Source organism: Vicugna pacos, chromosome 27 (genome assembly GCF_048564905.1).
Source record: "Vicugna pacos chromosome 27, VicPac4, whole genome shotgun sequence".
Taxonomy (NCBI): Eukaryota; Metazoa; Chordata; class Mammalia; order Artiodactyla; family Camelidae; genus Vicugna; species Vicugna pacos.
The window spans coordinates 21416452-21438104 of NC_133013.1; the positions used below are offsets into that span (position 1 = coordinate 21416452).

General features: G+C 47.2%; 1 protein-coding gene across 7 annotated transcripts in view; it reads right to left on the minus strand.

The window, feature by feature from the left end:
* The window catches only part of IL16 (interleukin 16), a 116058-nt gene that overhangs the window by 61450 nt on the left and 32955 nt on the right, over positions 1 to 21653 (minus strand). For 5 of the 7 annotated variants that reach the window (XM_006208804.4, XM_015243185.3, XM_072950894.1 and 2 more), the window contains exon 3: positions 5943 to 6355. In XM_006208804.4, the coding sequence (XP_006208866.4) occupies positions 5943 to 6355 (413 nt within the window). Of the gene's footprint in view, positions 1 to 5942; positions 6356 to 6988; positions 7019 to 20813; positions 20885 to 21653 lie in introns of those variants that run through there. The other 2 variants (XM_031691792.2, XM_072950895.1) reach the window with 2 other exon arrangements.

The following is a 21653-nucleotide window of genomic DNA, read 5'->3' on the forward strand; positions in this document are numbered from 1 at the left end:
TCTGAGAACTGATAAAAGTCCTAACTTATGTGAGACTGTAATACATTAAGAACATAGCTTGTATATTTTAATGATTAAAAGAATAGTAAAAAAAAAAGTGTAACTAACAAGCTAATTGAAGAGGAAATGGAGTAGTAAATATATATATTAATCTAAAAGAGGGAAAGAAGAGAGGGTAAAAAACAAGTTTAAACTTTTGGAACAACTAGAAACCAAACAATAAGAGAGTAGAGGCAGGTCCAAACATATCTGAAATGACATCAAATTGAAATGGTATCAAAACTCACTATTATAAAATAAAGATTGCATGATGGAAAAAAATAACCTAATTACATGCTGTTTACGTGAGCTATTCCTTAAATATGTGAACAAAGGCTGAAGATCAAAAGAGGAAAACAGATACACGATGCAAACACTAACCAAAAGGTAAAAAAAAAAAAAGGCTAATGGCTCAGAATGGAGATCAGAGTTAGACACATAGATAGATAGACAGATGGAGAATAGGTAGTTCTTGACTTATAAAAAAAAGATAACATATCATGACTAAATTGATTTTATTCCAGGAATGCAATATTATTTTAACATTCAGTGGGGCAAGGATAGGCTTTTCAAAAAATGGTGCTGGATCAACTGGATAGCCATATAGGAAAAAAAAGTTTTTTTAACGTGTATCATGCAAGGTATACAAAAATCGACTTCATATGAATTAAAGATCCAAATGTGAAAAATAACACAACAAAGCCTCCAGAAGAATCATGGGAAAATATCTTTATGACCTTGAGGTAGGCAAAAATTTCTTCAAAAGGACCTTGAGTAAGTCTGGAGTGGGGCTTGATCTGTGGGGAGTAAAAGTGTCTCCCTCCCATTCCCACCACCTCCTTTGGCTCCCCTGCCCCCACCGTCTCCCTCTGCATTTTGGCCCCAATCCCCCCTGCACACCCCGCACACCCCGCCGCCGTCTGGCTCCCTCCAGGGAAGCACTGCCCACAGCCTTCGTCCACACTCACTGAGCCTCCTGGAGCATCAGCTGGGCCTCGCTCACTCTCCTGTTTCGAGGTTGCTTACTTTTTACACAGACTGAACTGGACCCGTTCACCTCTTGGGAGGCCCCATAAAGAAGGACATAAATCCTACGCCTGTAGAACACTCAGGGGAGATGAAAAACAACCTAGACGGCTCCTTCGAGGATATAATTCCCCAACGACTCACCCTCTGCATGGGACTCTTTCCATTAAAAAAAAAAACTGAACAAGGAGTTCAGGGGAGGGGACAAGGGACAGGATTAATTATGCTCACGCCTGTCCCCTTCTCTAGACTGCAAGCTCCCTATGAGAAGGGACAGTATCAAATGTGTTTCTCCATCCCCAGAGGATAGCTCATAGCAGGTGCTTTGCCAGCGTCTGGGAAACAGAGGAAAAGGGATGAGGGGGGAAAGAGAGGCCGGTTTGGGCAAGCTTCAGTCCCACCTGACTGGGCTTCCTTCCCTTTGGCATCAGTATCCTACTTAAAGGGCATTTGAAAATCCTCTTTTCATTCGGAAAAAGACCATGGGTCTGGAGTGGCCAAGGAGTCTGCGCATCCCCACCTTTGAAAGGTCTCGGTAAATCGCATTTGTCTTTGCTAGGTTGGGGAATCTGGCTTTTAACATTCTTCCCCTTGAATGCATCTCAGGGGTCTGGAAGCTCCCCCTGAAGAAGGAGCCCCACCGATCCCCGAATGCCCAGGACAGATTCAAATGCTTACTCCAGATTCAGCACATCCCTGCCCAGCCGGGGCACGGCCCTGGGCGGTGATTTACATCGTCCCGGTTGCGCCAAACACAACACATCCAATAAGGCTTTTTTTTTCAGTTGGCTGTTTATCTAACTTCCTCCTTTTTAATTTTCATATTAGGCGTTTCTAGAGGAGAGGCTGATGTCACAGGGCCTCTTTCCAGATGTTGTTTTGATATCCGTGTAACCATGGCATTGCTGGAAGCTGAGGAGTCCATCTGGGCCAACTGAGTCACGCCTGGGTGCAGGGCAGGGCAGGAGCAGGGCGGGGACTAGAGTGTCCCTGCGAGAAGGGAGAGGGAGGGGGGCGTTACTGAGTACACAGAGGCTCCTCCACAAAGGATACTGGGGCCAGTTGTCACCTCTGACCTTCCTGCCCTGGCACTTCTATTTTTAACACCTTTGCTGAGGTATGATTCCTGTACAGTAAAGTACATATACTTCAGAAGTACAATTTGATGAGTTTTGATAGATATATATACCAATGAAACCACCACCACAATCAAGATAGCTAACATTTCCATCACTCCCCAAAAGGTGCCAATTTCAAATTCCCAATTTATGCCTTCCCACCCGCTTTACCCCTTGCTAACTGCAAGTTTGTTCTTATGTCTGTGAGTCTGTGCCCTGGCACTTTTGATACGGGACCTGCTCAGACAACTGAAACCCTCACTTGCTTAGAACTCATTAATAGATGGTTAAAGATCACCTGTGGTCCTTAAAAAGAAAAGAAGATCCTGGGTTCTGAGCTGACCAGTACCCCTCTCTGCCTTCCCAGTTCATCCCTGCCTCAAACTTGACTCAATGTGCACTTCTCCCCCTGCCCACCCTCAGCAAATAAACTTCTTCCCAGCCTGAGTCCCCCTTCATGTCCCTCTGCCCATTTGCACTGCTATGATCTGGATTTGACTTGTCTACTTGGAGATCCCACTTTTGCCTCCTCTAGGAAGCCCCTCCCCAGACAGAGCTGCATATTCCTCCTTAGTGTCCCCACGATTTCCCTTACAGATCAGTAGCCACGCCCTGAAACAGGACAGACCCGTTTCCTCCTGTCTTCATCGTTAGCCTATGAGCACCGCAAAGCTACAAGTCTTGCCCATTGCCTGACACATGCCTGAAGGTACTCAGTAAATGTTACTGAATTCATTCACTACTTCATTATCAGTGTCAGCCAGTGTCCCCACCCTAAAACAGAAATAATAAAAACAATAATAATAGTATTTATTAAGTAATTACTATGTGCACTGTTTTAGGTAGATTTTCTCATGTAAACACTTAGAACTTTATCCTCATAAAACTCATACGAAGTGTATTTTATTATTGACGTTCTCCATTTATTTAGTGGATAAGAAAATGGAGGCACAGAGAGGTAAAGAGAATTGTCCAGGATCACACAGCTACTAAATGGAAAAGCTGGACTCAAACCCAAGCAGTCAGACCAATGAGCCCGCACCCCTAGCCTTGAGCCACACTGCCCCTGAGAAATACTGCTATGCCCACCTACTCCCAAGGTTCAGGTGGGAAGGGGACAATGAGATAGAGCTGTAAAAACATCTTTTAAACCAAAGTATGGTGCACATGCGGATCACAGAAAGATGAAAAGGTGCAGCTCGTCCATGACCCCTTGCCAGTTTGCTCCCTTGTGCCCATTCATCCAGCTTCCCCAGGACTCCAGACTCCTGCCCCTGGCCGGGTGCCCAGAACACAGCTCCAGACACACTCTCCTGGGGACGGTGGCCCACGCATAAGCACTCGGTGCATCTCACCTTCCCGTCTTTGCTTGTGCAGTCCCCTCCACCTGGGATTCTCTCCCACCCACTCCTGCTTTGTCAAGTGCTGTGTCCCTCGGGGAACATCTCACCTTTTCCCGATCATTTCACAGCCCCGAGTGTTTCCCATCATAGAACACGCCATCTCCTTTCCCTGGGGTTGGTCAGGTCAAATCTTGCCATTAAACTTAATGCCTCACATCCTCTCACAGCCTACATCCTTCCATCCACAAATCCTGTTGACTTTGCCTTGAAAACAAATGCCTACCCTGACCATTCTCAGGTCTTCCATCAGAACCCCCTCCATCCAAGCTACATCATTTCCGACCTGGGTTACTGTTGTAGCTCTGCTAACCAGCCTCCCTACGCTCCATCCTTGGCTCAGCACACAGCATGCTCCTTAAAAGGATCATGTCACTCCCCTGCTCAGTCTTCTGACATTTTCCCATCCTTTTTAGAATAAAATTCCACGTGTGGTGCCTTGCTACCAAGCCGACTCCATCTACCCCCCTCCCCTTCCCTGGGTACCCCATGCATGCTCTTCTCCTCTGTGCTCCACCTGCACACTCTTCTCTTCATGTCTTTGCACATGCTGTTCCCTCCGCCAGGAATGCTCTTCCCCCAGATGTTCAGATGTCGCCCTCCTCTGCTCCACTCATGCAGGTCCTGGCTCACATGTCACTTCTTTAGAGAAGCTGTCATGATTGCCTTTTCAAAAAGGGCAGTGATTCCTTCTCCTCACTCTCTATCCCTTTATCCTGTCATTTCCCCAGAGCCCCTCCCTATTTCATATTACATCATATGCTAACTGGCCACCATCTCTATCCCCCATGCAGAATAAAAGCTGCCCAAGGGCAGGGACTGAGTCGTTTGGCTCACTCCCCAGAACCGGGCCTGACATGGGTCAGTACTCCATACAGATTTACTGCAGGCACTGACACCCACCCCCGTAGACATGCCCGCTCCTTCTGAGCTCCCTGCAGCCCTCCTGGAGTGTATCTCTTTACTCCAGTTTAGACAAGTTCCTTGAAGGCACGGGCTGGACCCCCACAGTGCCTGGCACATAACAGGTGCTCAGGAAATGCTCATGCAATTAAATAGAAGCAAGTAAAAAGTTCATTCTTGGAGTCCACTAGAGTCTCAAAATGATTTTTAAATTACATTTATCTGAGCTCTAACCCGGACCAATCAGTATTATCATTAATAAACTTGGCTCTCAGTTGGTGGACTGTAAACTTGTCATATTTGTGGCAAACCCAGAGCCTGGCCAGCCCGCCCCCACACCGGCAAACCCACTGGCCTGCTGGTCCCTCCTTCTACCCTGTCGGGTGAGTTCAGGTCATATCAACAGAGGCCACCTTGGCGGAGATGGAGCAGCCTCTGCTGGGTGGGGCCCCCTTGAGGCCTCTGTGTCTGGAGACGATTGGGCCTGACCTGCTAACCTGCTACATAATGTCACATGATGTTCGTTATTATACACGTGTTAAGCAATGATTTTCCTCCTCGAGGAGGCAAGTTGTGCCAAAGCACTGAATTCCCGCCAAAGGTACCAGAATGCTTTCCCTATTTGCTGCTGATGGTCACGTGACTGTGCCCAGCGGGACTGGGCGGGAAGGGGTGCAGGAAGCCCCTCTGGGCTGGCCCATCGCTGAGCACGCCGCACTGGCTCCAAGGTTCTGGGCTGCTCGGACCCTTGAGAAGAATCCCACCTTTGACGGGAGGCTGAAAACACACTACTTGATAGAGAACAATCCGAGAGTAAAATTCTTTAATCAGCCTCTACCACACGATACCCTGCAATTTCCACCTTGCTGTGATAGCAAATATTGAAATACGGTCCAACAGAAAACGTTCTGAATTTTGGCAGGTCTCCTAACCTTACTTAGCTTTCCCTCTCCCCCTTATGGCTCCGCTTGTCACCTTCAGCAGTGACACGGCTGCCGGACGTGGCAGGAGCAAACTCACTCAGCCTGCACTCCCAGCCCAGCTGGACATAAGGGCTCCTCCTCTGCCCGGGCCCCACCTGTCAGCTTCCATCAGGTTCTCCACTGGCTGTGATCTGAGATGCCTGTGGGCTGCTGGCTATCTGCTATCCGGGGACGAGACCTTCCCAGTGTACTGACTGTTGTATTGCACCTGGCATTTTCCAGCAGGGACTGAGGCTCAGTTTACCTTAAGCTGACACAGCACCTCAACGGACCGCTCCAGCAGGAAGGTCAGCTGAGCTTGTTCACTGCTGCGCTCACTCATATTCTACTGGGCCCTGCCTCAGCTGCTGCCCTGCTCTCGGTCACAGAACGCTGTGCCTTCCTGACTTTGACAGAAAGGGGTTCGAGGACTTTAATTCACAGCACCGGAAGCCAACGGCGGGCTCCTCCGGCCCCACAGCTCCTGGACATACCTTCATGAAGAACATTCTCCTGCAGTTCTTGCCTCGATCACTCCCAGCCGCCTGGAGCTGAGCGGCCTCGGAGGGCAGCGTGAGATCAGGAACACTGCCGGGCCCAGCCTCCGACGTGTCTGCCAGCTGCACAGAGGAGTGGAAAATCCCCTCCTTGCCCTGGCCCAGGGAAATCTCAAAAGGATCCGGATATTTCTCATCAGGGCTTGAGCCATCGTCACTGGTCTTAGCATTACAGAGGATCAGGGACCGGGAGAGCGACCGGAATTTTGTGGATTTTCTGCTCTTTCCCGAACGGCTGTGCGGCTCCATCCTCAGAGAGGAAGTAAAGCTGCCTTTCTTTCGTTCCTGATCTCTGGCCCTTGGCTGACGGCTGGTGACTGGACTGGGCTTAGCCACCACTTCATGCGTCCCTGGAGGGAAGAGAAAACAGGAAGAAGCAATGTGACTTGCTGCTGGCACGTGGAGCCAGACAAGAGTCCTGGAGCTGAGCCACCATGCCCGGCACGGTGCCCATGAAACAGGACAGATGGGAGATCGTCATTCAGTGTCACTGGTCCTTCCAGGTGCCGGCCATAAGGGTTTGGTGAATCCAAGTGTTTACCACGTCCTGCACCCCCAGGCTTCTGGAGGCCAGAGCTTCTCTTATCTGAGCCCTCATTCTACAGACGGGGACACTGAGGCACAGAGAAGGGAGGCGCAAACCCAGAGCCACAAAGAGCTTTCACAGAAGAGCTGGTGATCAGAGTCACAGGAGGGCCTCTGAGGTCCTAGAGACCTGTGCTTTGTGAGATTTTTAAACGTAAAAGCCATTCTTCAAATAAAAGTCTACAGGGCACTCTGGACTATACAGCAGGTCGGTGGGCCGGGGTGGGGGAGGTGGGCACAGAGAGGGTAGAAGGAAACTAAGCCACACTTTCCTGTCCCCTTCTGCTACCCCTGGTCACTCCTGCAGCATCTCCAAGGAAACCCGAGAATTCACGGAGCCCAGCCTGGAAGACTATTGGTGTTCGTGCCCTCAATTCTCAGATGAAGAGTCTACGAACCAGGGAAGCTGGGCATCTTGCCTGATGCTGACACCCACGGCCGTCTGAGTGCAGAAGAAGGGGAGGCACGGTCAGCGCGCGCCGCAGGGCTGAGCACACAACAGGCGCCTGGCAAACCTGCGCACCCTGCCCTGGGACCGAGGTCACCCCTGGCCGGCAGTGCAGCCAGGCTTGGTCTCCTGCTCGGTCGCCTATCCCCACCGGGGGGCCAAACTCTCACAGGCTGACGGATCAAAGGCTGTCTCCATCCATCCGTCAAGAGGCGCAGACCATGAATTCGGTCTCCACGAGGCAGGCGGTAAAAGGGGCTCTGGTGCTGCGTCCAAAGAAGTTCTGGCTCAGGCCCAGCCACAGAACAGAGCCTGCTGCCGGAGTAACAAACCGTGGGATGCTCTCGGCCCGCGGGTATTGCTGTCTGTGCAGAGACCTTCCAACGTTTCATTAAGTAGCAGCCCTTGCACGTTACATAATCCCCCAAAGAGAACTTCCTCTTAAAAGAAGACAGTGTTTTTCAATACCCAGTTGCCCCATTTTATTGTTCTCTGTATTAGCATTTTAGTTTCATCAATTCATCCACCAACCACCTACAGCAACCAATAGCAACAAATTAAAATGAATGAACGAGAAACCACTGGAGAGCCTACTGTATACACGACACCCTTCTTGGTGCTTTAGTGTAAGTTAACTCAGTGTCGGTCCATTTCATCAAGCACCCTCTTGCCAAAGTCCTGGACTCTGTCCTTCCGTCTCAGACAACAGCAAAGCCCCAAGCACAGGTGAATCCAGTCCTCTACTGAGTTCCACGCCTGCTTGCAGGCTTCCGAGCCCTGCACGGGACAGACACTTCCACTCCCGAGCAGACTGGCACCGCGAAACATTCATGGTCAACAACGGGGCCTCCGGCTCCAGCCAGCAACTGTACAGTGCGTGCGTCCATGGTTAAATTAACCCAATCGTACATTCCCAGTAACGACTATTTCAAAACTTCGCTCTCTGCAGAACTAGATTTACCTCTCTCCTCATCGTAAACAGATGTCACCTTCTGCTTCAGAGAAACACAAAAGTTCCCAGGTAGGAAGCTCCCAACTTTCCACCACTGAATTTACAAATCCATCTGCCATCCATACATACATACCTGTGCATTCCCTTTAGGGTGAGACTTCTGCCCTCCTCTTCAGGCCAATCCACCCATCTGTTCTCTGGATCCCACTCCTCAGTCTCCTTAGGCTTAGCAACAATAAAAATAATGACAGCTAACATTCATTTACTGCTTGTGATGTACTGTTCTAATTGCTTTACCACTTAGTCCTCACTAAATCCTTTATAGGCTCCATAGATATCCTCACTTTACAAAAAAAGATAACAGAGGCACAGAGAGGTTAAGTAACTTTCCCAAGCTCACACAGCTAAGAACTCAGTGAACGTAGGCCTTCAACCAGGCAGTCTAACTCTGGAGCCTGCCTGCATCTTCATGGTGGCTCCACGCTGCCACTGATTATTATCTCTTTAGCCTCAACATCGCCCTCTGTTCTGGGTTTTATCATCAACGTGTAAACACACTCAAATTGTTTGTCTTTTAAAAACTATGTGTTGAATCCACACCCTCCTCCTGTTACCTGCCTCTCTTTGATCCCCTTCACATCTTCTTTTTTCTTTCTTTCTCTTTATTATGGTAAGAACACTTAACATGAGATCTGCCACCTTAACAGGTTTTTTTAGTGTACAACACAGTGCTGTTATCAACAGGCACAAGGTTGGCAATGGACTCAGCCCTTCCTACCTTCTCGAACATTTTACAGTCTGTACTTTCTGTCCTCAGGCTCACCTCCCCTTTAAGCCACAGCCCAGAGTCTGCTTCCTTCCCCGAAAACCACAAAAACTCTCTTTGATCAGTTCTGCATTTTACCTGCACCAAAGACATGAACCCAAGCCCAGAGGGCGTGGTCTTCTTGCCCAAAACCTGCTTCCTTTCTAGAGGATTTATTAACCTGAATATCAATGCTCAGATCTCTTGGCTGAAGAATACAAAGAACTCAAGCTTTTAGAATCATCCTTTTTTCCTTTTTATTATTTGCCTTTACTTCCAGATGTCACCTTTCAAACCCAAACTGTAAATGCTCTCCTTCCTGCCACCATCCCCCAACACAGGAGTTCTTCGGCATTCCACCAATCCACCTTCCCGGAGCCAGCAGCTCTCAACACCAGCATCACTGTAAGGATGAATATATCCAACCCTCTGTGCATTTTGTTCAGCATTAATGAGGACTCCCCATAGTTCACCTGGGACTCATGGAGAAAGCAGAATGTGTGTGTGTGAGTGTGTGTGAGTGTGTGTGTGTGTGTGTGTGTGTGTGTGTGTGTGGTGTATTGGTCACAGCCAGCACTGTCCACAGTTCATTAGGCATTTGAAATACTGAAAGATAATCAGAATTTAAAATCCTTCTGGACTTTTGTTCATGCTCTACAGGGAGGATAGACACATGGAGCTGCTGAGGGCCACCATGTAAAAAGGGCTTCCTGAGAGTGAAGCCAACACAGAAGGTACAGAATTCACAGAGGAAGCAAAAGAGGGAGAGGAAGGAAGATCGAGAGAAAGAATGTGAAGGACGGGTCTAGATGATACAACATAAGCACCCAGATGCAGCCATGCCTGAAGCCACGCTCGCTATCCATTCACTTATGCAAACTAATGAAACCTCTCCTTTTTTGCTTAAAAAGAATCCTCCTGGCATAGTTTTTCTTCTGTCTGATGCCACTGGCATAAGTTATGGAAAACAGAGACATTTAAGGACCAAGAGGCTTTTTAAAACTGTCCTTTACTCCATCCTAAGCTTAGGAGAGGAGCCGGTCACCCCCAGTCAAGGCCCAAACTCCTCTCTCCTTCAGTGCCTGGCTCTGGCATAAAAGCCTCTTGTGTTCTTTTTTCACCAGGCATTGCCACAGTCCACATGGATTCTTAGAATTCAAACCCAATTCCCTTTCTCCTCCACACCCTCCCTAGCCTGCAGCAGGTATCCCAGCAAAGGGAAACTCAATCACTGGACATTTTCTGGAACACCAACATTTGGGGACCTTTGGGACACAGGTACAAGGCTGTGTGCTTCACTCAGCGGTAGAAAAGTTGGCTGCACGTAGGATTTAGGAGAGCAGAGGGCTCGAACTCCGTGGTGGAAACCGGGCTAATCCCAGTGGACCACTGCAGGAGTGTCTGATGAGTACTGTCAGTGTTTCCAAATAAGCTTCTGCAGAGAGCACTGGGACTTCTGTGGCCTTGGCTCTCACGTGGGATGGGAGACTGGCAATGATGCACCATGGGGGAGGGAATTAACCCTCTGGTCCAGAGCAAAGATGCTTTGCAGAATGAACCTTGTCATTAAGGCAAGTGTTAAAAACTAAAGGGAATGACTGCAGAAGGGTTGTAGAGGAGAAGCCAGGACTGGACTTCTGTGGGATACTGCGTTCCCCCGAGGCCTGGCATAGAGAAGGAGAGAGAGGAGAGAGAGAGAGATAGAGCAGGGGGAGTAATTGAAAACACAGTGCCGTGGTCACATGGTTCAGCTTAGCTTTGGTAATTGTGCTCAGGACACTGGAACCAGCTCTTGCTCCCTAATGGAACCAAACGTCAGCAGAGCTTGGGGGCAAGCCCGTGCCCTTCCCCAACTCCAGCCCCTTTCAAAGGTCAGAACTCAGGAGCTTTCTCTGATTGTGCCCTGGGCTCCTGTCAGATCTGCTCTGCCCCCAGTGGATCTGGTGGGTCCCTTCCAGAGGCTTCCCGGAGGAGCACAGCTAAGGTTTCCGACAGGACTAAGCAAAGAGCACCAGCCACTCCCACTTCCCAGCAGAAAAATCCAAAGGACCCGCTTTGCCCCAGGAAATGGCTCTCCGGCTCTGCAGAGGCCTCTCCCCCGACACCAGGAGAGTATTTGCTCTTTAGGTAAACCTTCCAATAGAACACTCGGGCCGGTAGGAGCTCCCCCTCACGCATAGGAGAGGATCTCACAGCCAAAAGGGATAAGGGCTGACTCATCGCCACAGCTTTCCACATATGTTTAGACCAACCTTGGCCGAGCTGTCATCTGTACAGAAAAGCTCAGCACAGTGAAATGAATCGTTCCTCCTTTAAAGGAGCTTGAAAAACTCCCAGATCGTGTGCCTGGCGGGGCAGGGTCAGTAAGCGCCACCTTCTCTCCTTCTCTCTTTCCTTTGTTTTCATCTGTTCATGCAGCGAGCACTTGTTTAGAAAAACAATTACGTTCCACGCAGGGCAAAGCTCACCCGCTGGAGGAAAGGCCACACTGTTCCCATCTGGTTAAAATACACTTAATTCACTGGAGAACTTCGAGAGGGTGACTAACCATATGGAGAAAGGCGAACTCGTTGATAAAATGTGTTTCACATTTCTGAATTCTTCCACAGTGTTCTATATCAAAGGCAGTTTTTCAAGTTTGGTCACTCTGGCCCAGGGGGTGTTTTTGGTCTTGAACTGAAGAGTGACTCAGAGATAAGAAATGAAGGGAAGAAATTTATGGCTCCTTTCTTTCTAAAAGAGTATCTTTTATAGGATTCTGTGTGACCTGCGGCTGGGACCAATGGTGTGTGTCTGTATACATTGTTCACAGGACCAGACAAATGGCACAGTGCCTCACAGTCTCCTTCCCAAATGGTAAAGAGAGCAGGTTGTGTTGAAGTTAGTTTTATACCCTCGGTCTTTCTTCTTCGGCACAGTAACCTCCGGGACGGGAGACCATGTCCCAGAGCTCTGCCAGGCCTTGGCACAGAGCAGGGCATTTGCACATCCAGTGAATGAATGAACGGTGGGTGAACATCTCAAAGGTCCCTCTGTCTTCAGTTGACCTTTCCCACACCAATATAAGGTGACATGTTCCCAGGTGTGATGGTTAATTTTCTGTGTCAACTCGATTGGGCCAATGGGTACTCAGATAGCTGGGAAAGCATTTCTGGGTGTGTCTGTGAGGACATTTCCAGAAGAGATTAACATTTGAATCCATAGACTCAGTAAAGAATATCGGCCACTCTCCCTTGAGGGCCTGAACAGAAGGAAAAGGTGAAGAAAGGGAAAAATCACTCTCTCTGCTGGAGATGGGACAGCCATCCTCTCCTGCTCTTGGACACCTGGCTCTTGGGCCTTTGGACACAGACCAGGACGTACACCGTTGGCTCCCCTGGTTCTCAGGCCTTTGGGTTTGGACTGGACTGTATCGCCAGCTTTCCTGGGCCCCCAAATCACAGATAGCAGATCATAGGACTTCTCAGCCTCCATAATCATATGAGCCAATCCCTCATAATAAATCTCCTCCTTTATATCTATCTATCATCTATCTGTCTATCTATCTGTCCATCTGTCTATCCATCTATCTCTATCTATCTATGTCCTATTGGTTTGTTTCTTTGTAGAACCCTAATACCCCAGGGGAAACACCCCATCTAGGACCACAGAATGAAAGACTCCAGGTGACCAACTGACATCAGAGGGACAAGGGGCTGCAGTGGGCTGCACTTCAGAGTAGATGACAATTCGGAACATCAGAAAGACATTCTAGTGGGGATGGTATAGCTCAAGTGGTAGAGCACATGCTTAGCATGCACAAGGTCCTGGGTTCAATCCCCAGTACCTCCCCCAAATATAAATAAACAAACCTAATTACCTCCCTCTCATTAAAAAAAAAAAAAAGGAAATTCTAGAATCTGCTCCTGGGAAAAATCCTGAAGACACGTGTAAGAGGTCCTCAGACGGGCCACTGCGCTTTCAGCATCCTGGAAGGCGATCGAACCCATCAACACGTAGGTACAAATGGGGTCACAAGGATACCCGCCAAAGCCCAGGCCTCTGAGACGAAGGATGGAAATGGACAGGGCTATTCCCCTTAGCATGTATTCCCTCCCGGATGGTAAAGGCTGAAAACATAATTAACCTCAAGAAGAACCTAGATACACTGGAGAAAGGCACATCACCCACCGCTGTTCTGGGGGGACTGGCTAAGGCTGGTACTTCATTAAATCTCAGTGCCTGGAGCAGGGCTTCACCTACAGGAGACCCTCAATAAACGCTGTTGCAAGTGAAGCAAGCAGTCAGCTACACAAAGTCCTCCTCATGGGTGTTTGTAACTGGGAGGAGTGACGAGCAGGTGTACAAACGTCCTGGCGGAGGGTTCAGACTCTGGAGGTCTGCCCCGTGTTACCTGTGTGACCTCAAGCAAAGTACTGAACTCTGTTCTGGCTTGGGTGGTCACCCACAGAGCAGAGACAACGATGCCAACCACTGTGAGAATGAAAGCAAACAGTTCGGAGAAGGACTCAGCTGAGCGCCTGACCCATAACATGGACTCAAAAAGAAAAAAAATGTACTCAAAAAGAAGTAAAATAGTGGAAACAACCTACATGTACATCAGTGAGAGATTTTATTCAGTGTGCTATGGAGCACTGACACAATGGGACACGATGCGACCAACACCAAGACTACAATACGCAGATATGAAAAGAGGCCCACGGCACACGGCAAAACTAAGAAACACCATAAAATAGCCGTATCGACTGGTTTGGGTTATAAAAATGTACTTGTATGAATAAACACCAAACTGTTAGTAACTTTGTTTGGAAGGTGCGGTAAGGTGCTGGGGGGGAAAGGTATTTACAAAGAGCTTTTCCGTTCTACTTAACAATTTCCTATTCCAGATTTCTTTTGACAATAATCGTGTACCTCAATTAGAACCAAAAAAATTAAGCTTTCTATTTTGAAGACTAAAACTGAAATTTATGGCTAATTTTTGTTAACTAGGCATTCTGATTAACTTTATAATAATTTTCTCAGGTTTGAAAATATCGGGTTGAAACGTTTATTGAGATGGCCTCAGATTTACAGATGAATTTGGGAAGAAAGTCTTCCCATCCAGGAACACTTTTTTAATTGTTGTTTTGTTTCTATATTTGTTCAGATTTTCTTTTTAGACCTTCAATCCAATTTTGCATTTTTCTTCATATTAGACTTTAAATACATTTTTCCCTCAGCACTTATGTTCCTATAGTGAATGGAATCATCTGTAAAATACTTTTTCCTAATTGGTTATTGCTTATCTATACGTAAGTTGTAGCTTTTATATATTGATTTCATAACTGGCAACCTTACAGATCTCTGTTATGCCAGAAACTATTCAATAGTTTCTCTTGCATTTCCAATCGTGATTTCTGAATGTTAATAAACTTGCCTCATTTTAAAATATTTATACCACTTATTTCATTATTTTCTAAGTTTACTGCCTAAAGTTTCCAGAGCTTTAGTAAATAATGGCTATAATAGAGTAGTTCCTTCTAGACATTAATAGAAATTCTCTATTCTTATGGTAAGAAGGCTATTGATGACTAGATCAAGAAAAAAATTATTTTTTATTATATTAAGGAAATAGCCTACTACTTGTAATTTGGGAAGTATTTCCTCCAAGAATGGATGTTGCTTTTTAAATGCTTTATCAGCTCTTTGGCCCTCCTGTGTAACATTCTTCTTTTGAGTTCTCAGTGTGAAGACACAAATTACTGGCTTTCTTAAGACTGAGCCCCCTCTATTTTGATCCCATTGGATCCGAGTGCACAATTCTTTTGAGAATGGGATTTAGTTTGCTAATATCTCATTTAGGCTCTTTGTATCTATGCTCACGAACAGCAATGTCCTGTCATCTTGTTTTCTGCTGTCTTAGGTTGTGCTGGTGTTGTAAAAGGAATTGGGAGCCCCGGCATAACTGCCTACTCTCTGAAATAGTTTACTAGCTTAAAATATACCCAGTAAAAGTCTGAAGTCGTTTTCCATAAAATCTTTTGGTGCTGGCATCACTTTTGAGGTGGTTCTTTGAAATTTTCCATCATTTCCTTGGTTACTGGTCTATTCAATTTTTTTAAAAAAAAACTTTTCCTTTGGCAATGTGGATCCCTGACATTGTCTTCAAAGGACCCTCTGGCCAGATTTTCAAATTTATTAGTGAGAGTTGTCCATTATAGACCCACAATTTAAAATGTTTTCTCTGAAACTGTACACACATGCTCTGTCTCTTGTGGCCAAAGTTGTGCCTTTCCGTTGGTCCTCCTTCTTCTTTGCTTTGATTTACTTTGAAAAGATCTGTTCTATCCGTCCTTTCAAAGGACTCATTCTTAGAATTAGTGAGAAAACATCTACTCTTTTCGGCTCGCTTTCCAATGTATTTATTTCTGCTTGAGTTTTATTACTTTTTCCCTCCTGTTTTTCTTCTGTTTGTCTTGTTCTTTTCTCCAGCTTCTAGAGCTTAATATTCACTTTCCAAAATCCATTGTTTCTGTTTTACAAAGGAGAGCATATCATGCAGGGGTGACCTGCTCTGGCTTAGGGCCCAACTAGATCTGGGTTCAAATCCCAGTCCAATTATTTACTAAGGGTCTGACCTTGCAAATCTACTTAACTTTTCTGTGACTCAGTTTTGTTGTCTGTAAAATGGGGATGACCTTAGGAGCCACCTCACAGCAGCTGTGTGATAACAAATGGAAACACTGGATGTAAATCCCTTAGTAGAGTTTGCTGACTGGCTATTATTGCCACCATTGTCATCATCATCATTATTATAAAAAGTTAGAAGTTCTCCTCTGAATATCCCTTTGGCCACAACCCAGGAGTTTTGAAACGTGACGCTCTGATTGTTGTTATTTTAGAGATGGACTGTAATTCCAATTTTGATTTCGAACTTAAACTCAGTTCTTTTAGAAGGCTGCTGCTGTTATTGTTAATTTCTTGTGGTTAAATTTCCAAGATTTAGCCTTGTTGTTCTTGTAATTTTTTTTATTAGAAAATTCCAATTTAATTGCATTGTGTTCACAGGATGTGTCCTGGACACTTTTTATTTGTTGGGATTTATTGAGGCTATTCTGTAAGCCAGCATGCAATGTGGCTGAAGTTTTAAATGTTCTGTGCACATTTGAAAAGAATGATTATTCTGTTTGGAGTTTCAAATATGATATTAAAATACATATATATGTATAGACTCAATCTTACAAGTCATCGACTCTTTACATTTTGTCTAAAGAATCTAAAAAAAGCTTAGAGTGCATTGAAAGTTGGCACCATATCTGTAATATAGTTCCAAAAATGTTTGTTTTGCATATTTCAATGCCTTTATTAGGTGCATAAAGTTCTCTGATTTTCATATCTCTACTGTGTGTTCTACTTTGATCTTTTTGTAAAAAGTACCTCTTGATCTGTTTCACAGTTGCCTCAGTTTTTATTTTGTCTGACAGAATTAACATGGTTACCCCACTTTCTTATCTGCATTTGCATGGGTTTTGCCCATCCCTTTATTTTTAACTTCATGTGATTTAGTTTTAAACGTGTCTCTTACAAGTGGGATGTAATTGGATTGAGAGGGAGTGTTTGTTTCTTTGGGTTTTTTCATTTCTCTCTTTTTAAGCAGAATCTGGGCATCTTCCTTTTTAATATATAACCTTACATCTTGTCCTATGTCCCATGTACCTTGTACACATTTATTGTGCAACCTTATATCTTCAATGAAACGTCTTCTTTCGACATGTTTTGTTCTGTCCTCTTTACTTGGCTTCTTATTGCCTCCTTTTTTTTTTTTTTTTTTGCTTTCCAGGCAAATCATCATTCACTCTTTCTTGTCCTCAATGATGAATCAGAGGTTTTACACTCTAGTTTTATATTATTGGTGGCTCTGTGAAGAACTTTTGAAAGTGAAATTTGAACGTAGATGGTTCCTCTTCCTTCACCCCAGGGAAGACACGGTATCCGACGCCTCTCCCTCCAGGTGCCGGGAACCCTCTCCCTTCCTCCTGACCCGCCTTCTCAGACTGCAGTTCAGAGCCAATGGTTGTTTGCGGGACACTGTGTATTACCTCTTTCAAGATTATTTTCATCATTCATATTGTTTCAAACTCCTGTTAAGAACAATGATTGAGGTTTAACTACCTCACAGCTGACTTGGGTCCGGGATCCCTGCCTTGGGTAATGGGGAGAAGGCCATCTTGTTGAAAGAGAAGATTAGGTGTAACTGGGGCTTAAAATGCTCTCCCAACACATCTCTGCCTCCAAATCCCACGCAGCTGCCAAATCCCTACTCAGCGTTCTACAGTGCTGCTTCTCAAAGTCTATAAACCATGGCTTACGGTAAGAATTTACACTTTATATCATTATACACACCACATAAATACACGGAGGATATATACATATATAAATATCGGTGAATACATACATACAACTAAAACAAAAGTTTCATGAAATAATATACTTACCATGGTATAATAATGTAAAAACATGACAAAGATAATATAAAAATTATTTTGCTAAGAACCTGATGCATTCTGATAAGCTCTATTCTTCTTTATCTGTTTAAAAAAAATTGATCTCAACCCACTAAATTGATTTTCAGTCCACTGATGGGTCATGTTCGAAAACCACTATCCTAAGGTTTGCCCTGATTTCTTACAGTGATTCCATTTAAGGGGATTTGCTTAGGTTCCTCGTTGAGGTCCCTGCTGAGCCTCTGAATCTTTTCACATACTCGTGGCTTTCCCTGCATTTGCTCATCCTGACTCAGAGACCTGTGCTTATCCAGGTTTGATGCGTGGGACGGATCCTGAAATTCCTTGCTCAAATCTTTCCTATGCGGATGGAAGACTGAGGCAAGGGCTCAGGCTGACCTAGGTTTCCTTTGTCAGATGACAGCTGCGTGGGCAGCAGGGAGGGCTCACCAGAGCCAGCCGTCCCGGGAGTGCAGAGAACATCTGGATCATTTAGACAGCACACTGGCGGGGGCCACCTCCCCTGGCCGGGCAGGGTAGCCATGTCCTCACTGCCATGGCTGTCTGCCTGCAGAGCATTTCTGGCCCAGCTGTGCAGCCAAATCTCAGCCAGAAGTAAGATCAGCAGAGACCCCCAGTCTGGGTGGTCCCCAGCCTCTGGGTCACTGCACAGAGGCACTGCCAGCCTCCCGAGCTGCTCCCCTCCAATGCACACCCTCTCCCCAAGTATCTTCAAGTATGGCAAGCGGAGCCGCTCCCAGTGGGCTCTGCCCTTCCACCCGGGCATCCTGCTCCTCCACGAGCCGTCCGCAGCACTCCGTCTGCTCTGCATCCTGCTGTGCAGAGCCCTCAATGTTTCTGCCATAGCTCGCCTAGCTTACAGCACCCACAGATCCATCCTGATTTAAGCTGCCATCCAAAAGAAGAACTTGAAGTAAACTCCTAATTTCAGGTCGCCTTCCTAACCAAACTCCAAACTCTTTCTTTATTTTTGCCTCATTGGGTATTTTTCTCTCTGCCTATATGCATTATATTGCAAGTCACACTGATTTGTGTCTTACTATCAAAAACATCTCATACATGAACACGGTTTTCCAGCCCAAATGGACAAAGCAAATATAAGGTTCTATTGTTAGAGCTAGGATGGCTGTTACGTTGATATTGTGCATTTATTTTGGGACAACTATTTTCCGAGATTCGTTGTGTGCCAGGCAACAATGATGTAAAGGAGAAAGACATAGTCCCTCACGGCCTGTCGGAGAAGATAGATGTCTAAATGGATACTATTCCTAGCATGAGGAGTTTGGCGATAAAGATTTGAATCAAGTGCCACAGTCCGAAGTGACCTTATGTATGGTTTCCCCAAGGAATCGGCCCACGAGCTGCGGCTTGAAAGCCGAATGAGGGCCTTCCCCGTGGAGAAGGGAAGACAGAATGTTCTGGAACAAACCTTTCCAGTAGACAGAACAACATGCAAAGGCACAACTTATTTACAGAACAGAAACAGACTCACAGACGTAGAAAACAAGGTTATGGTTACCCGTGGAGGGGAGGCAGGAAGGGGTGGGAAGAGATAAACTGGGAATTCAAGATTTGCATATACTAGCTAATAAATATAAAATAGATAAACAATAAGTTCACACTGCATAGCACAGAGAACTATATTCAATATCTTGTAGTAACTTATGGTGAAAAGAATATGAAAACAAATATATATATATATATATGTTCATGTATGACTGAAGCATTACGGTGTACACCAGAAATGGACACAATATTGTAAACTGACTATACTTCAATAAAAATATATATACAATAATTTTTTTTAAAATACACTCAAAGTTTTAAAAGACTCTTCTGTATTCAGATCTCTTGGTGACACTGGAGCCTGGGGGTGTGAACAGAGGGGAAAGGGCCCAAACTGCCCATCCGGGTAGATGAGCAGTTGTGGCTAAGGAAGGAAGACCCTGTCCTGCTGGAGAGTGGATTTCATTTCAAATTGCACCCTCCTCCTTCCACCTCCAAATACCAGGGTCGGTGGGGCGCTGGCTGGGGTGCAGAAAAAGGAGTAGGGAGCTTGGCAAGAGGGCAGTTCCCAAACTCCTGGCCTGCCTTCAGCCTGAAAAATTCTCCTTCTAACTGTGTACATATGAATTTTTATGTAAGATTTCAATTCTAAAAAGGTTTCCATGGATCAAAAGAACTAGACAACACCTGCTGTGGGTAATCATAATCCAACTCAGATTTCTTTTTCGCCCTGTGGATATATGACTGTCTTTTTCACCCTATGGATATGTGACTGTCTTTGGGTTAGGGAACAGAAGTATTTGTGGAGGCACTTAAGCAGAGCAGTTACCAGTGTGGATTTGGGAGGCAGGCGGGCTGGGGTTCAGTACCACTTTCTAGCTGAGTGACCCTGGGCCAGTCACCTCATCTCTCAGTTTGGGGGATACACTACCTAACTCTGGGTTGTAAGGCTCAGATGAGATGATGCAGCGAAGATTCTAGCACAAAGCCTGGGGCAGGAAGAGCGCCCGGGAAATGGCTGAGATATTAAGTATGGCTAATCAGCATTAGTGGGGCTGAATAAGTGAGCAGCAGGGGCTTTGGGGAGGGGACTGGCCCACCCTGAGAGCTCATGCCCTCGGCATGTCTGGAATACAGGAGGTGCCCCCTCCGGTGGTCATAAATGTCGGCTACCACGTAACTGCAGGACAGAAAAGAGAACGGAGGAGAGGAACGGAGTGGAGCCCTCCTGTCCTTCCCAGCAGCCTGGAGAAAGGGCAAGAGGCCGCAGAGCAGCAGCCCGGGCCACGTGGGGAAGGCTCGGTGCTGGGCTCCTGGGACAGAGGCGCCCCCTTCGAGGGGCCCGGCCTGAAACAGGAGCATTTCACTTGGCAACAGAAGGAAGTGGCAGCTTCCCTGTGTCCACAGGGCACAGGAATCTGCTGGGTTTCTGAGTCCTCTGACAACGGAACAGGCACATTCATCAACCAAAAGAACACGGACCGTGGGCCTGAAACCACGCAGAATTAGTGCAAAGCAAGTGGACCCTCATCTAAAGCAAGTGGAATGACTGACAGGCAGAGGGAAACCTCTTCCCACGGTGCCCACGCGCCGTGCCCGCCTTGGAGAGGAGGAGCCTGGCAGGCAGCGGGGAGGCCTCCCCAGTGCCTCCGCTCCCTCCTCTCCACCCTTCCTTCTGCCTCCTTCCACATCCCCAATCCCAGGGATGAGGCCTTGGCTGATAAGGTGGAAATTCCAGAACCAGAAGCTCCTGGGGCTGTGGTGTGAGGAAAGTGACAGCCCTCTCCCCAAGCAGCCTTTCCCCCCTCACGCGGCAGCACAGGGCCACCCAGTTCCCACCTAAGCAACCGGCACCTGCTCCTGCCCAACCTCAGCACAGCTTCCAAACGGGAAACTGAGCACCAGCAACCAAGCCCTCCCCACACAGGTCAGGGAGGCCAGCCTCCTGCCCCCGTTAACTGATCAGAGCCACTGCCCAAGGGACCTTCACTCCCCCGGACCCACCTACCTCTCTGCTCACGGCCCCTGGGGCTGCCACCTCCTTGGCTTCACTCTCCAGCTGCCCAGCAGAGACCAAGGCACCATTTACCCCAGGAAAGCCAGAGCCCGGGCCTGGGTCAGAGCCGGCAAAGAATGAGGAACGGGTGCTCCTTTCTCACACAGTAGCTGGTCTCCGAATCGGATCCCAGGCTCTGATGGCTGGGATGCTGTGAGTCAGACACTGCTTTCACCACCTGCTCTGGACAGGTGACTCAGGGCAACTGTGTCCAACCTGGCACGGGTTCGCTCGGAGACTCCCGACCCGAGCCATCTGACTTCTCCACGTGAAGAGGCTTGGTCCAAAAGCGCTGTGCTGCCAGCACTGGGAAGCTCAGCCTCAGAACAAAGTCCACCATCTGCTGGGCTGGCAGAGGACACGCAGGAGGCCAGCCCCGCCCAGGACCCCAGCACCCAGCGAGGCTGCTCACTGCAGCCCCAGTCAGCCCCCGCCTTCTTTAGACAACCCGGAAGTGGCCAGGAGGGTGGACAGAAAGGTAAAGAACATCATTCAAGCCTCCACAGGGTCTGGCACAAACGTCAGCTCACACAATCTTGCCCTCAATCTAGTAAATATTATCATACTCATTTTACAGGTGGAAAAGCCGCTGCACAAAAACTCATTGAGTGCCTCCTACGGGCCAGGCCTGGTGACCCTGGATTGGATCCCATCCCTGGTTTAGCGAAGTCCAGCCGCTTCCCAGAGGTCGCCTGGCTAGCCAGTTATAGAGCCAGGAGTCCAGTCAAGACCCACCTGACGCCGTAAGGCCAGGCTCTCTTCACAGCATCGCGCCGCCTCTCTGGGCCAGGC